This window comes from Falco punctatus, assembly GCF_963210335.1.
Source record: "Falco punctatus genome assembly, chromosome: Z".
Taxonomy (NCBI): domain Eukaryota; kingdom Metazoa; phylum Chordata; class Aves; order Falconiformes; family Falconidae; genus Falco; species Falco punctatus.
The window spans coordinates 43,802,145-43,819,276 of NC_137586.1; the positions used below are offsets into that span (position 1 = coordinate 43,802,145).

At 38.2% G+C, this 17,132-nt stretch overlaps 1 protein-coding gene across 1 annotated transcript in view; it reads left to right on the forward strand.

Annotated features, from left to right (window-relative positions):
• NTRK2 (neurotrophic receptor tyrosine kinase 2) overlaps positions 1–17,132 on the forward strand; it is a 224,270-nt gene that overhangs the window by 40,550 nt on the left and 166,588 nt on the right. The window contains exons 6-8 of the mRNA XM_080372754.1: positions 7,170–7,306; positions 10,286–10,418; positions 11,975–12,274. Coding sequence (XP_080228880.1) covers positions 7,170–7,306; positions 10,286–10,418; positions 11,975–12,274 — 570 coding nt within the window. The remainder of the gene's footprint in view (positions 1–7,169; positions 7,307–10,285; positions 10,419–11,974; positions 12,275–17,132) is intronic.

Below are 17,132 nucleotides of genomic sequence, written 5' to 3' on the forward strand. Positions count from 1 at the left end.
AGACAAACTTTTGATATTAATACCAGGGACAAGGTCAATTATACGGTTCAAGTACTGCAAGATACTTTCTTATTCAGCACCTTCCTACTAGAACCCAGGTCCAGCCTTTCAAGAAAGGTCTTGGGCAGAAGGTAGGGACCTGGTGTAAACCTTGGAAACGTAAGTCCTTCATCTGGTTTGAAATGTCAGCAGCAACCTTCAAAGCTTCTGTACAGGTTGACTGCAGAAGACAGCTCGCTGTCTAAGTAAATTTGTTCTGGTGCACTGCTGTTCATAGTTTTTGCCTGCACGGCATTCATGACGGCATTTGAAGCCCTGGATGGGATGACAGGTCTGTGGAGGCTGTGTTTGTTGCTGTAATCATGAAGATGACTTAGCAACTTATGTGGTCTTTGCTGCAGCAACACTAGCTCTACTTACAGAAGTTTGCTTCTAGTGATAATTTCAGTCAAGCAGGGAGTGATGGAGTGTTTAAAGGCAAAATAAGGGTGTATTGGCTCTGGGAAAGTGTACTTTGAAGACTCATCATCTTCCAGGAGGGGCTGTACTTGGTTAATTATTTTCTGTAAAGTTTCCCAGATGAATATGACAATCAGGCGTGTCATGATTGGAGGCAGATTTCTTTTAGTATTTAAAATATTTGGGTGGTTCAGGGAGCTGCCACATCACTCATTGTGTTTTCCGACAGAAAGACGTTTCTCCATAGACTTAATGAGGTGGGTGTTGTGAGTATCAGATCTGGCACAGTAAGAAAATGAGAGTTGGACTCCTAAGAAGGTATGCTGAAGCGACAAGCACATCTAGCAAGAAGAGGTTCTGAAATGAGCTTGTTCAGTCTGTGTATGCCTTCCAACTGCTCATTAGGAAATGCTGAAGGCATGGGAAAGTCCTAAACTCTGGTCTGAATGACTCTTCTCAGGGCTTTGGCAAGGAACATCTACATTTGGACTCAGTCTCTCCCAACGGTAGGAATTCAGGGCTTTCCTTTCAAGGTGGCTTAACAAGAGCTGCTCTTTTTGTTTGTTTGTTTGTTTGTTGTTGTTATATTAAAAAAATAGTGGCTACAGGAGGAGATTTTGTTGTCCTTCCCTGGATTCAAGTTCAGTTCAGGAATATAATCTACACCTTTGGGGACAGCATCCTCACCACCAACTTGTAGAGTGTTTGACACTATTTGAGCTTAACCCTGTCAGACCTGTGCAAAATACCATGGTCACTGTGGAAAACACCCATCAAGTTTTGCTGTGCCACATGGCGAGCATATCTCTATTCAGTGGATAGTACTGACTGGTGATTAGAGCAGAGAAATGAGAAGTTGTGGGCCTCTCTTCTGTGTAGCTGAAGACAAAAGTGATCTTTGGGCTCTAGAAAAAAAAAGACATGACAAATGATAATTTTTAAAATATTCTTAATTTCTGCTACTCCTGTATTTTATTTGCCTAACATTTTTTTTATGTTCATTGGTATGGCTGTGGTTGTCATCTTCTAATAACTTCTGAGTTTTCTCTAATTATCTCTATGTACTAAGCATTTTGATTATGTAGTTGTGATACAACAGAAAATGGAAACAATTATTTATGTTTATTGAATTAATGTTTTGCATGTGAACTTTTGGGGTATCCTCTTTGCAGTGCTCTAAAGATGCAGCCAGGCTGATTTTTGGCCCTATCATTCTGTAGACTTTGGTGGAAACATGCCCGCTTACTCCATGGCTGAAATCTGGCTCAGAGCTTGTTGGCTGCAGACAGTTGCTAAGTGGAACACAGGAGGTGCAGCACATATCCAACAGCTCCTAGCTTTATAGCTAGAATTACTGGAAAGTTTTTTGCTTTATTTTTGTAAAGCCATAAAAGCCCGCAGGAAAAGACCTTTGGAATTTGTAAACATTTCTGTATTTTCAAACAACGCAGAATTTTAATAGAATGATGTAAGAAAACTGTGGGGTTTTTTTTACATTGATACAACCTGTTCAAAGCCAGTAAGACCTCTGAAATTTGCAGATCCATATGCACAGTTCTTAGCAAATTGCATTGTCAACCATCCTGTTTTCAGGCTCCAGACAGTACAAGTAGTGGGTGTTACCAAGCTGTACTGTAGTGCTGTAATTAGTTGTATGTTTTCTCTCTAGAGAGAAAAAGCAAAACCAAGGGAGCCAAGAACCTGGGGCTGTATCAAAACCTTATGTGAGGCAAGCAGACTGGATTTGAGCCCCTGATCTTACGAATTACAGGAGATATTTTATAAATTAGCAGTTCTGGTAGTCTGCATTTCATGCAGACAAACCAAACATGGTTCAGTTTGATAGATGGTTCCTGGCTCATTATTAATTTAATCATTCTGGGTCTGATACTTTTATTAAAAATATGATTAAGGATTTCAGATAAGGATTAGAATGACCTTATGAAAATTCAGATGCAGTTTTGAGAAAAAAAGATGATGATTTTTTTTGGTAACTGTTTGTTCTTATTACAGAATGGATTGATCTGCAAAAGTATGGGAAGCAAAAAAGGGATATCATGGGCCACATTGAAAACCATTTAGTGACACTGCATCATGCCTGGGAATTAGTCAACAGGCTGATGAAAATCAGGGGCTTAGCATGCAAAGGGTGGTACAAATTAATGCAATATTTGGTTTATGGTATTCTTTCAGGTGCTCATTTCTTCATCATGTCATTTCTTAGGTATTAGTGAGGCTAATTGACCATACTGAGAGAAATTTTTGGTGAAGGTTTTTGAGCAACTGAACAAATCCCAGAACTGAACAGATGAAAGCTGAAGCTGAAAAAGTCAATCTGGAAATAATTTTGTAAAATTTTTTGTGACTGTGAAGATAGTTAACCAGTGAAACAACATCTTGGGTGTAATGTTGGATTTGTTTGTCCTAGCTTAAGACCTTCTTCTAAAAGTTGCTACAGTATACTGGCTAGAGCTTTAGCTTGGTGCTGAAGGTTGAGTTACAGACTACAGAGTTTGTATTAATACACAGTTATTTCTTAATTTGGTCATATCCTTTCTTAGATTTACAGTGACAGTCTGGCTCTATCAAGCCCAGTGTAAGTTTTCTGTACAAAGCAGTAAGTAGCAGCATGAAAACCTCAAAAAAAGCCCTCTAGGAATTTAGACACATTCTTTTTATTAATTTCCATTGACAGTTATGTAGCCAAATGCTGTAATAACCTTTGAAAATTTCATCCAAAGTATTTGGTTTTGTGATTGCTGAAGTCCCAGCTGTGCACAGTGCAGATTATGAGTCATTCCATAGAGGTGCTTGACAGTTTCACTGTCTGATGGCCTCAGGCCATTGGTTTACACTAATGGTGGTCTGTGAAGGTAAATAGCACCCCCCCTTACTTAAGGGAGGGTTTGTTCCTTCGGAAGCATGAGATGATATTTGGAGAGACTCAACTGACATAAATGAGTTCCTCCTGCTTGTCTCGGTTGTGTCCGGCTGTGCTGAAGTGAGGGAAGTGACTGCTTACTCTGATCCAAGAACTGCCTGTTTCTAGGAACAGTGTTATCGAGAACAGATAATATGTATGTGGTGAAATAACATAGCTGTTATATACCCATACATAATGAAACACATGGATTCTAGTGTGTGCTTTTCATTTATGGAACTGCCTAACTCTCTACATTACAGTTCAAATTTTTCAGTAGCAAGTTCCATCCTCCCATTTTTGTAGAGATTGAAAAGCTTTGGATAGATTATTGAGAAGAACGGGGACTTGCGAAAACAAAAAACAGTGGTCTTAAGGAGATAATTCAGAAACTCTCTTTTCTCTGTCCCATCAGAACAGGAGAACACTCAATGAATTTGAGTGTTACAGGGAAATTTCAGAACTTGTAAAAGGGAGTCGTTCTTGTGTATGGCCTGGACAGCACGCCTGTGAAACTCATTGTGCAGAAGGCTATTAAGGACAAGAATACAGCAAGCTTAAGGAAATCTGATACTAGCAGGGTTATTACTGGTATCTAGAATTACAATTATTAATGCTGTCAAATTTTGAATGAGATACTGTGTTTTGAGCTTTGGGGCACAGGGTAATCTCTATCTGACATATCAAGATGAGACTTGTGGAAAGATGATGTCATGTCTACCTTGTATGGGCTCTTATACTACAACCTAAATTTACTATGCTGGCAGTTTACAAAAGTGTTTGAAGCTGTGTCTGATTGCTTGTATCAATGACTGTATACAAAGTCCTTTAAAATGTACATCCATATCAACAGAAGTGATAGTCATCTAAGACACTGTATTTATCCAAATTAAGTCAGAAGTAAATACAGCATGGTTGGATATCTTTGTAGTTGTGTAGGTGTCAAAATGCTACTGACTTGTATAAATGGTCTCGCACTACACTGAGCATACATACTGAGCATATGTGTCCATTAGGGTGCATTGTGTTTTTTTAAACAGTTATTTTTCAGCACACAAGTTTTGCCGCTTAGTCTCATTGCTTTATTTGTAAGCTCAGTATCACATTTTCTAGATATGAGCTCTTATGCTACTATCTGCTTTTCCCAAGCAGAGCTATCTTTCAGGTACTGAGTATTCTGCTGTGGAGCAGTCTGGGTGCCACTGAAAATAAAAGCCAAAATGACTTTGCAGTTGACGTTCACTGACTCAAGATACCCAACCAGAAAAAATTAACCCAAAGGCCACCCACTTCTTATGACTGGAGTGAAAGAAAACACACACAATAATGTGATTACTCCTATTCTACTCTGTTCTGTTCTATTCTGGTTCTGTTTCTGGTTCTATTCTGTTCTGTTAGTTTCTGGTTCTATTCTGTTCTATTCTACTCACACTTTTTTGCAGCAATATTTTCTACTGCGTCTTGCAACTGGATTTTAGTATAACCAGGAATCTATGGAGTAATAAGCACGATTATTTTGTAACCTTCTGGCAGGATACAAGCATGTTGTAGCTGTTTCCCTCAGACATAAACGTGACATGTGCAGACTTTTGCAAATAAACAGAACTAGATGTAATTCTGGATGAGAACCAGAACCAATATTGGAGGACTTAAATTTCAGTTGCCTATCCTGTAAAAAAACACACTGCAGAAGAAGTTGTCTCAGAACTTAACAGCTATAAAAGGAGGGCTTTAAGGGACCAACATTGTCTATTTTTGCTTGTATAAGAGGTTTCATTTGAAATGATGTTTTAGTAGGAACAGTGCAGGCTTGCACAGTGAAACACTAATCTGTCATGTAGAGTCATGTAGACATTGTCCCAAATGCTAGGGCCAGGAAGAAGTGGGGAGCTTTAATCTCTTTACATGTTCAGGTCTGGCAAAACTAGTTGGAATAGTTTTGAGAGGTGGCGTGGAAATGTAACTTTATAAAGCAAATGATCTCATTACTTCTCTCCTTGTTCCCTAACCAGTATAATTAATATCCAAATGTTCCCTAAGATTAGTTTTATTTCCTGCTCAGCTAGTTGACAGACACTGCTGAGATTTGAATTCACAGCAGGCAAGAGCAGATGGCTACCTTTGCTAACAGATTACTGCATTAAGGCGTACAAACTGTCCAGCTCTGTCTCAATAAACTTCAACATATGATTTATAAAGTGAACATAATAGAAGAAATCCATGATGCCTATAATGGGAATCATATTACAGCACTACTTAAAGCACTGGGAGAATTGCCTAAGCAGTTATTGTATACTTGTGCTGATCTTCATAGCTTATTAGGTAAGAAAGCATTGCCTAGAAAATTATTTGTCTTCTCTTCCATATTACTTCCTTTCATTTATTTTTTTTTTATTAAACTAATCAAACTGAAAAGGACATTTCCAGTACATATAGCTTTTATTGAAGTTCTAGCAGACATACTAATGTGTTCACACTGATTTGATGATTAATTGTTTGTATGGGACTTTTAACGTAAGCAAAAAGTCTCTGCTAAACTTCTACACCTGCAAATTGATGATGAAACTACTGTACTCTTAACTAAAAAACAGAACAAAACAAACTAAAGCGAAAAAGAGAACACTTGTTTCAGGAAAATAAAAGTCATTGCAAGGTCGCGCATACGTATCCAGCACAGCAGATAAGCTTCGTTATTTGAGATGATAAATTGTAAGTAAAACTTGCCTGGAACAGTTAATGAGAAATACATCGTAAGGGAGGCCAAGGCTTTTTACAGAGCGCCAAAAGGTGGCACAGTATCTTTTAAGAAGGATATTTCTAGCATGTTGCACAATTATTTGCTATGTAAATAAATATGAAATGTGAGGTCCACTGTGCCTGAAATCTATTGATATTGCTGGCAGTATTTTTGAAGAGGATCAGTTTATAATTCCTTGTGTTTTTGTAAGCATTCTGCATATACTTACTCTTCCAGAAGTTCCCATTGCTTTGGGTACTGAAGATCGAGATACAGTGATTTATAGCAATGTGAGATGGAGGGGGAGTCCCGATTCTTGCAAAATCTGGGCTTTTTTCCTGGTGAATGATACCATCTCACTGCTTTTCTGCTTTCCTGAGGGCAATAAAGTCTGCTGAGGTGCCTTGGATAGCAGCTCTGTGCAGTTGCTGACTCTTCTGCCCTTTCCTCTGGTTTGGTCTGGTCAGTGCTCTGTTTCCCTCACTTAGTACTTGAGATCTGCTGTCTCTGAGGTGTGTCTCTGTGTGAGAGGCAAGGCTGCAGTCTTTTGCATGATACTGGGAGCTGATGGGATTTTCCTGTTAGCGTTGTGGAGAGCAGTGGGGATGCTGCAGTGTCAATGCATGGAAAATAGAGGTTGCTTTGCAGCTGTTACAGACAGGCAGATTAAATTTCCTATTGTAAAGAATAAGGGAAGGTTTTTTTTATTTATTTTGAAATTATAAACTGAAGTTGCCCTAAATTCTGTTTGCCCACCTGAAACATTTCCGTATATAATTAATGTATTTCCACATGCAGTAATGTGTGCTTAGGATGTGAAGTGGAGGAGGTGCAGGAAAATACAGTTACATAGTAGCTTAAAGATTGTAGTTACATGTTTCCAAAGATGCTGTTTGTACTCCCGACTGAATAACAACTGATCACAGTGAATACCTGATTTAGTGGTGGTTTTGCTTGCATTTATACAGCTTGTTTAGAATTGAGTGGTGTCTATTTCTGTCAAATACAAATGCACGCGTTCTTTTGTTGTTGTTGTTGTTGTTTCTGCTGTAGACTTGCCCTCAGCAAACTTAAGCAATTACAACATCACCGTGGTGGAAGGAAAGAGCATCACATTGTACTGTGATACTACTGGAAGGCCTCCCCCTAATGTGTCCTGGGTGCTCACTAATCTTGTTTCAAACCATGAGGTAAGTTTCATATTCAAGTATGTGACAATTCAGAGACATGAAAAGCCTGCTGAAGTATGGAATAAAGGTTCATGTCCAGCTTTAGTTAATTTTTTATTAAAAAGATAAAACAGAAAGTTAATGTTGGAATTACATTTGATTTCCTGTTACTTTCAGTCCAGGGTGACTGCTGCAGTGCTTTTGGAGAGTGGCAGAAATTCACTCCTCAGACCCTGATTTGCACTCTGGTTTTTGGTTGTCTCACTTGTAAATGAGAGTGCTGTAAATTTTTGGAAGTAATGTGGTGAATTAGGATACAGAAACACAAGTGTCTTTTTATTATCACTGATATTTGTATACAGAGAATAAATCTAATCTGCCATAATTATGAAAAAAGGTAATTTTATTATATGACTCTTAATTTTTGTTATGTGTCTCTAATTTTACTATATTTTTAAGCCAAAAGCTTGATGTGTTGGAATTTGGTTGTAAATATTCTGTGGCTTGTTGAAATTTCCTTCAACAAACAAGGCAACAACAGGAAGCCTGGGAAATTGAAGTGAAGGTTTTACTAAAAAAGAATGGCAGTATTTTTAATGAAATATGAAGATGCTTCTCAATAAAATCATCTAGGCAGGGAGAATTTTGTTCTCTGAGATCTTTATATTTGATGTCCTTACTTTAGACTGTGCACACTGGAGATAGAATGATTCTTTCTGATGGAAGTGTCGTCGAGGAGAGGCATATAAGCATATCTTCAACATGCAGCTGCTGACCTCTTGAATTGCCATTCAAGTGGACAAGACCCTCTGTTATTTACAATTTGATGGCATTTGCTTGCTTTCCTACATTCATGATGGTGCAGACTGCCTAAAGCTTCTTGGTCTATACAAAGTGCAGGATGTGTACTTCCAAAACTGTTCCTGCAGTGTGGAAGAGACAGGACATCTGGGGTTTCATAATCTTTTTACTTTCTTCCTTGAGATCATTATAGTGGATCTGTATAGAACTCAACTAGCCTGTCTTTCAGCTCTCATAAATAAGAGCTTTGCAGAACTATAGTTTTATTTTTAAAATTTTCTCTAATCTACCCAAAGGCATCAGTTGTCATTAAGAACAAGAAATTAAAAGTTTGGGGAACATATGCCAAGTTGTGGTCTTTATTTTTCCTTTTCCACCCCCTGTCGTCCATCCCCCCCGCCCCGTGTCCGTCCGTCCCCCCAGTTTACAAGCCAAAATAAATGTGGGATGCTGTTCAAAAAGTGAGATCACATCATTTTTTTTACCCTCCTATCTTTGAAATGCCATGGTCAGTTTGCTTCAAGTTTTCCAGAAGTGTTCTGTCCTGGCATAACTTCATCATGAGATTGCATAGGGTATCATCATACAGGCTAGCTACAACCGTAGCCATGGAGCACAGCAGTCTTTTCAGTAGCAGAAGAATGAGTGCCTTTTAAACCTAATTTGCCATTCACAACTATACTTCCTTTTTCTGTAAGTGTTGTTTTTGGTTTCCTTTCTTTCATTTCCATATCTCAGTTTCTGCCTCCCTTTTCTCCACCTCTTATGCTGCTTTTGCCTGTTTTCTCTCTTTCCTGTTTTACAAAGAGAGATGTTGACAAAAGTTAAAACTAAATTCTAGTCCTGCAAAACTAACTGTATGTTCCCATTTTCTATGCTGCTGTATAATCTGATTGATGTTGGTTAGATTTTTCTGGCTCTAGATTTCAGCCCTGACCTCGTGACTGAGACCCACTGGTTTCAGTCCAGCTTTGAGCACCGCTCACCTCTGAGTTGCACATAGAGAAATGTGTAATGGGTTTTTGCTTCTCCACTCATCTTCCCTAGTGTCACACTGAAATCAGTGGCATTTAACTTAAGTGGAATTAAGGTGTCATCTTGAAGTTCAAAATTCTAGTAGCTCATGACTGTATGCAGGAGTGTTCCTGTGTGTCCCTGTTGACTGCCATTGAAAGCCACTGTCGTTTTACAGTTGCAGTGTGTTATTTGTTTGTGTTCTGTGAAGCACTGAAGTGTATGTGTACACTAAGAAAAGTACCTCAAAAGTAGTTTTTAAAAATGATCCCAATTATTGTCTATTTTCTGAATGTGTTTTGGTTCCTTTCCTATTTAATAAAAGTCTTAACATTTTATGAAAAATTCAAGTATGGAAATAGTAATTATCTGGAGATCGTATGAAGGGCCTGATTTAAGAAAGCCATAGTCTTTAACAACTAGCTTTATTTGCTTTATTCAGTGTTTCATAGCTGCATATTCAATATGGTATTTAAGGCTGTAAATAGGCACTGATCTTTCTAAGGGTCATAAGAATCAAGATTTTTAAGAATTCTAATTCTAACCTTAATTAGACGGTGCTTAAACACATAAAATAGTACTTGGGCAGTAGTTTAGGGTAGCGCAAGGTACGTAATTTCTTGTGGAAGGTTTAATGAGAAGAAGTTTTCAAAAGGAGTTTAGCCAAGAAGGAGGGAGAAGGCATGTTGTCAAGGTAGAGTAGAGCTCAGAAAGCAGCAGTGGAAGTGATGTCAAGGGTAAGTTTAAAGGAAAGAGGCAAAAGGAGGAGTAAAGCAAGGTTTGAACAGAATATAGGAGCGAAGAGAAAGTTCAAGGGAAGCAGAGACAGACCACAGAAATCAACTATGAAGTTGAAGAGAGAGATGAGCAAGGGTATGGGCAGAGAGAAGGACATTTGTGTATAGGGGAAGAAGTGTTTAAAAAAAGGTAGAAACTGAAGGTGAAAGGACAGAAAAATGGTTGAGTGTAGTGTTTGTAGCAGGACTTTTGGAGCTTTGAATCCACTGCCACTGTGGTTGTGTAGGTGTTTTGTGTCTGGATAAAACACTTAGGTCTTTGATTAATCATGGACTGATACAGCTAGAAGGAAGAGAAAAAGAAAAATGCTGCGGACAATGATTTCCTCCCTCTCCCTGGTTTTTAATACTGTCGTTGACACATATATGTTTTTCTGATTGCTTGTAGAGTGACACAAGTAAGAACCCAGCTTCACTAACCATAAAGAACGTTTCGTCCATGGACAGTGGACTGTGGATTTCCTGTGTAGCAGAGAACATTGTGGGAGAGGACCAAGCCTCTGCTGAGCTCACGGTATTCTGTACGTACGCAGGCTTCCATACAGTTCCCGAGGCCAAACTGCATTGGCAGCGACTGTTTTGGGTATAAATATTTTTTGGGTATGCAGGCTGTTGAAACAAAACCCATCAAGGCATGTGAACTATCTGCTGCAGTTAGTGCTGGGAGTAGCCCAACCAGCAGTTGTATTTATCTTTCTCAGTCCTGTGTTCCGCAAAAAAAAAAGTATTTCTAAATGCTTTATCTTCCTGTTAGAAAAATCTGTTAGTAAAGGTTTGAAACCCAAAATACTCAATGGCACTGTCAGCGTGGGAAGGTTTGTAATGGTGTGTGTGTACCTACATACTCTCTTAGGAATTGAAAAGTGTGAACGCATCAAAAAGCTCACAGAATTAATTGTAAGAGACTGCAAATTTTTAAGATTTTATTATCTGAAGCAGCAACTGCTTTCTTCAACAAATAAAAATAACACACTTGCAACATTCATACTGCCAGATGTAAATTTATTTGTCATAGCTTTGAATAATATACATATTTGTTAGGGCCAAGGAAGGGGGAAGGGACATATAAGTGTAGAAGCACTGGCTTCTTAGATCTGAGCTCCAGCCTGAATTCATTTTATGTGAACTAGACAGCATGTTTTCACAAGTTGCAATCCTCTGTTTAATTGAAGATGGGAATGGAACGCTTTGTAGATGGCAAACTTTGTTCAGCATGTGCTCATGACAGAGTAAACTGGAAGAATCACTGTAGATGCAGGATTGTAGGTTGAAATTGGTTGTGTAATAGCTATGGGAAGGAACATAAACTAGAAATGTTTGAACAGTCTAAATGAGATTCTGAGCTTGGCACTGTTATGAGTGATAAAAGGGAGTATAACTAGATGAAATTGGATGTAGTTAGGAATAAATATCAAGGAAAATTTCCCAATAGTGAAATAATGGGCAAGGTGCTGGAGTAATCTCCTGAGGGAAACAGAACAAGTCTGTAAACTTGAGGCATTTAGCAGGTTTGAAAAAAGAATGAGAAAATGTATAGCAGAAAATCATCTTTCCCTTACAGAAGAATCCAGGGAATTAAGTCATCTGTTATGGCTTTGATTCGGTGAAGAAAATAATCTGCAAGTTTGGATTCCTAGCTGAATATATTTCCAGTACTACTTACTTTTGGCCAAGTTTTAAATATTTTCAATACTGTCTTGATCCCTCAGCACTCCTCTGCACCATTTTTTCAGCAGATGAAAGCTAAAATTCTCTCTCTTCCTTCTCAGTGATCCAGTAACTGAATTCCCCACACCTTACAGAGTTTAAGTGATTTAACAGGTGTTCAGTCTTTGGAACTAGTTTGTTTTGTTTCTTTCTAAAGAACCTCTTCATTTTAGTTGTGAGCGTAGTACCTTAAGCAGAACAGGTGGGTTCCTGTGTGAGTGTCCTCCTAATAGGTATAATTCCTACAAATAACATACTTTTGTACTGATGAATGAAAAATACTTCCCTGATAACTTTGGGCTGAGGTAGGGAAGGGAGGAAAGACATGTTCAGAATATTCTGATGTTCTTCACTCTTTTTTCCGATATAGTTGCACCAAATATCACTTTTATTGAATCTCCAACCCCGGACCACCACTGGTGTATTCCATTCACTGTGAAAGGGAACCCTAAGCCCACATTGCAGTGGTTCTATGAAGGGGCTATACTGAATGAGTCTGAATACATCTGTACTAAAATACATGTTATCAATCAAAGTGAATACCACGGCTGCCTTCAGCTGGACAATCCTACCCACCTGAATAATGGTGCTTATACCTTACTGGCTAAGAATGAGTATGGAGAGGATGAAAAACGGGTTGATGCTCATTTCATGTCAGTGCCTGGAGATGGTGAGTATAATTTTTTATTTTTCTTTTTACGTTAGCAATTGCAAATTGATGAGACTGTGGAGAAAGTGCCTGGCCAGTTTAAGTATTTTGGAGGAAGCTCTTTATATGCCCTTTTTTTCTCTCTGAATGAATGTCTTCAGGATTAGTTGTAAAATAATATTTTTGTTGAGCATTTTCTTCTTGTTTATTGCTTCTCAAGGGAGGCCACGCTAGTGCTCTCTAAATCCTCCCTTTGATTAACCATCCTCAGTGCCAGCTAAGGCTAGTAAAAGGTTGCTGTTTCTGAAGTGTTTTCTCAAGCCTCAGTTCTGATCATGGAAAGCACTGAGTGCTAATTTAGCCACTCTGTAGGTCTTCTGCATGTATATGAATGCAACTAGGCGACGTATCCAAGGTCACAGTGGATGCCTGTGTAGCATTTAGTGCCTTACTGCAAAACCGATAGTGCGGTCCAGTGAGTTGACGATAATATGCTGTGTAGGACACCAGAGGGAGCTGGAGAGAAAGCAAGTCATCCGGAGGCAGGATGGATGGACACTGTCTCAGGCCCTCACAGGAATTCCGATGTCCAATTCCCATTCGTTTTGGTGGAGGTTGGGCACCTACATGTCTAGGAATATCCGTGCTCAAGATGGTTGCTGTTAAATATATGCATCTTCCGTTGCTCTAAAGGCTCCACCTCAGCCCTCCTAAATGCTGTGTGAGCAGGCTAAAGGTGGATATAGACTAACTCATTTAACTGCAGGGATCACTGTGATTGATGTTCACTGTGGTTTGATCTTTTCCCACGTCTTCAAAACCATATGTGAAGTGACTGCAGAGTAAGAAGGCATACATGTAAGCATATTGCTGCACGTGGAATAAACTCTGAGTGGACCTTGCAAGCTGGAGTGGAAATAAAGGCATGGTCGTGCATAAATAACTACATAGTCATATCTGAAAAAAATGAGCATATGTGTACCTTTGGCTTTTTAGCCATAGGATATAAATAGCCACCTTCTTTCTTGAAACAACAATGTGCAGTGCTAGCTGTAATCTGCTAAAGTTCTTGGATTCCTGTGAAGCTCTTTTTGCTGAGGATGACTTGATTATTTGAGGCTACACTGCAGCAAACACTTTTCGGGCAGAAAAAAAAAAGTGAATATTTAAATTCTCTCTCCTACATTGAAGGCTACAGACAGTAAAAAATACGGTCTGTATTTAATGTTTTTCCCTATCAGCTCAGTTTGAAGTAGGGAGAGAGATGGCAAGCCTTTTGCTTTCCCACCCTTAGAAGGAGAAGGTGCAATGCTGATACAGCCAGGCTTTATTTACTCCTGCTGTCCTTAGTGCTCCTCTCCTATTTTTTCTCTGAAGTTCTTCCTTAAATAGACTCATTACAGAAGCACACCATGGTTTCAGCTACTGGTATCCTCTAATACTGCATTATAACGGTTCAGTAAAACAGTTCACCTTATAGACGTTCTGTGTACAATGGAGGTTCTTTTACGCCCTGATTATTTAATATGAACCTGGCTTCATTTTATTAACAGAGTAACAGTTCCTCTAACACATTTATCATCTTTTGTCTTTGATCCAAATCCCTTTTACTATTCTGTTTTACCTTTGTGCTTCTTCCTGTACACTGAAAATTTCCCAATTGTGGCCTTCTAAATCAGTAAATAGAACTGTAGGTATTCTCCAGATGAGAAAGATGGCATTACTTATTTGTTCCATCCTCTTTATACACACAAGGAATGTAAGTCTCCCAAGATAATCTGTGCTATGTTCTTTAAGCTTTTCCCAAGCTCTGTGATAGATTAAGCGTCACAAAAAGAGTATAGAGGAAAGTGGACTATGTATAGGCAGGATGTAAATGCATTAGAAAACAGTGCATGCTTAGTGGGTAGCACCAAGCCAGTCTTAAAAATTAACAACGGGGAAAATTGCTTATCTACTTAGCCTTCTCAATATTGTTTTAATTTTTTCCTATAAGAATCATGACACTGAGCTTTACATGACGACATTGTTGTCTCCTCCACTGAAGCTGTCATAAAAGCAAATGTTAACTAGAATCCTGTGTGCATTGTATTACGATTTTTGTTTTAAATTATTACTATTTAAAGCACTGTCAGGCTTTTTCAAACCCTTAAAAGGCTTTTTCAGTGCTGTCGTTACTGTGTAGTTTCTTCTTTTGGCCCACATATTGTACAATGAAGCATAAAGATTAAGGCCCACGCCCTGGTATTATATTCATTTCCATGCCTTCATGACTGAATTAAATACCAGCCCTGATGTTTTCTGGGGTGGGGTATACTCACTGAGCTTTAAACTGATTCTCTCGTTATTGGATCACTTACGGGCAAATGCTCTGAGGGTAAAAACAAAAGAAAATTAAAAAAGGAACACCTCACCTATAATTCATATGTCTATCTAAATTAAATACAACTAAGTCTGAAGCATGTTCTGTCATCAACAGTGTTATACTTCAATTTCAAAGTTTCATCAAATATGATGAAGACATGATTTGTGCTAAGATGCTCTCAACTTCGAGCATGCTACTTGCAGAACATATTTCACTGGTCCAAGGATGTGGGCGTAAAGGAGAGGAAAACATGTACCACAATGTGATTTGGATTAAGTTAATGATAACAAAGTCAATGTTGTAAATTAAGACTTTGTTTTAAATAGGAGGGCCTGGAAGAATAGATTTCATGTTCTATTAGCTAGATTTTAAACTAGCTTTAATTTGCTAAAATTCTTGGATTCCTGTGAACCTCTTCTTGCTGAGGCTGACTTCATCATTTAAGACTACACTGCAGCAAACAGTAAGCAAGAAATGTTCGTGTTTAATTCTGGAGGCTGTTCTCATAGTTGATCCAAAACAGCTAATGAACATAGGAGAGATTTTTACCAATAATGAGTATTTTTAATTAAGTTTATTCATCTACCAGCTCTCTACTCTAAAATTGAGCTGAAGGAATCCAAGTCACAAAGTACCTAGTCAAAGTAAAAGAATATATTAAATATGCCTTAGAAATAGCGTCTTGCTTGTGTGGCATAACAACATGGGGCTGTTTTGCAGAGGTATGGTTTTGGACTGAGTCTTTTGCTGCTGCTTTATTTTGAAAATGTCAACTTTATAAAGAAAGAAGCAAGCAAACCAAGTGTAGTTGATATAGTTTATAAAGATGATTGAATAGGATAAGTCTCTTACTAGTTTATTTATGCAACAACCTGTTCTAACAGGGACCAAAACAACAGTGCTGTTCTGTGTTTGCCCTAAAACCAATTGTGTGTAAATGTGCAAAATGACTATGAAGTTTAATGTTAAAATAGCTTCAACTGATGCTTTGATGATCACGTAGATATGCTTTCATGTAGGGAATACTTAAACAGAAATTTGGGTTTTGTCCAGCATCTTGATTTTCACAACTTTATTTGAAGTGAAGTATTTAATTATATAAAAGGTATTTAAATGAAGTGGATGACTTCCTAGTTTATATCCCTGGCAGGAGTTAGGGTTTAAACTAATCTGATTACTGTCCCAATTCCAGTAAACAGTAATGAAAATATTGCCATTGAACTCAGGAATAAAGGCCTGGGAATCTTTTTGTTGTGGTTTCCCCCCCACCCCCCTTCAGATTACAGAGGGTAAATTAGAAATACTGTCTTTCAGCAGATGGATGTTTTATGCTGGAAAAACTGAATCTGAACTTTTACGGACAGAAAACCCTTATCAGAAGTTACATGAGGACAGATAGTACAAGCTTTCTTCACTTGTTATTTATTTCTGCAGATTGACATACAGTTCTCATGGGATCCATTAACCTATATCTCTGGATATTAGAATATATTTAAATGCAATTTAAAATAAACCAAGTTATCTGCTGCCATTCTGCAAATAGGTTGCAACTCTGTTTAGTATTTTCAGCATAGATTCTCACGCTGTTGACATAAACACAAACAATGGTGTTCTGGTCATACTTCACAGTGGCTTTATACCAATCAGTGTAATGCCACTGCTGTGGATTTACTGTGTAGTACTATAAACAGAATTACGCTTTTTGAAGTTTGATTAATCTTTAGTGATTTTAATTATTTCTTATTTCCAAACCAACAAATAGAAAGAGTAAAAATATGGAAGAGATGATTAGGAGCCTACTACATAGGCTATGCTACAAATACTTTATAGACCAAAATGAACAGTTATCTTCAAATAAAACACAGGTATCTGTCAAAGTGTGAATAGTCTAATAGTACACTAATTTCAGTGGGCGTTGTGTGCATTATACTCACATATGTGCTCAGCCTTACATATGTGCAATAATTAGAAAAAGCTGCAAATTGGAACTAGTAAAATATAAAAAAATTGTAGGCTAGACAGGTATCCATTTGCTTGTGTAAAAGCTGGCTTTCAAAACATCTGACTTTTGGTAAGAGTTCTGTCTGTATCAGCTGTGCAGCCTGCTTCTTGGAAGTATCCTTTCACAAAGCAAATGAAATGCTGCTGCTTAGGTCATCGCTAGCTCTAGCCCTTAACTTGCCAGCTCACAGCTAAACTGTTTTGCTCTTACAGTGATTTAATAGCAAAATTTTTGACCAGGTAAAAGTCAGTGGTTGTTAATGCGCACTGAAGTCTGCTTCTGCTTGCATTCTACACAGGGAGAATTTTGCCCTTGATTTTTCAACAGGAATAGTTATTGTACTTATTCCAGATATGCATTGACAATGGAAAGTAGAATTTTGCCCAGTTGGGAAATATGCCTGCCTTTGCAGTTGCTGTTTCACGTGAAACTGCCCTGTGCAGTTGCTGTTTCACGTGAAACAAAATATTAACTTTTGGTATAGCTCTAAAATGGTTGTAAATGTAATCTGG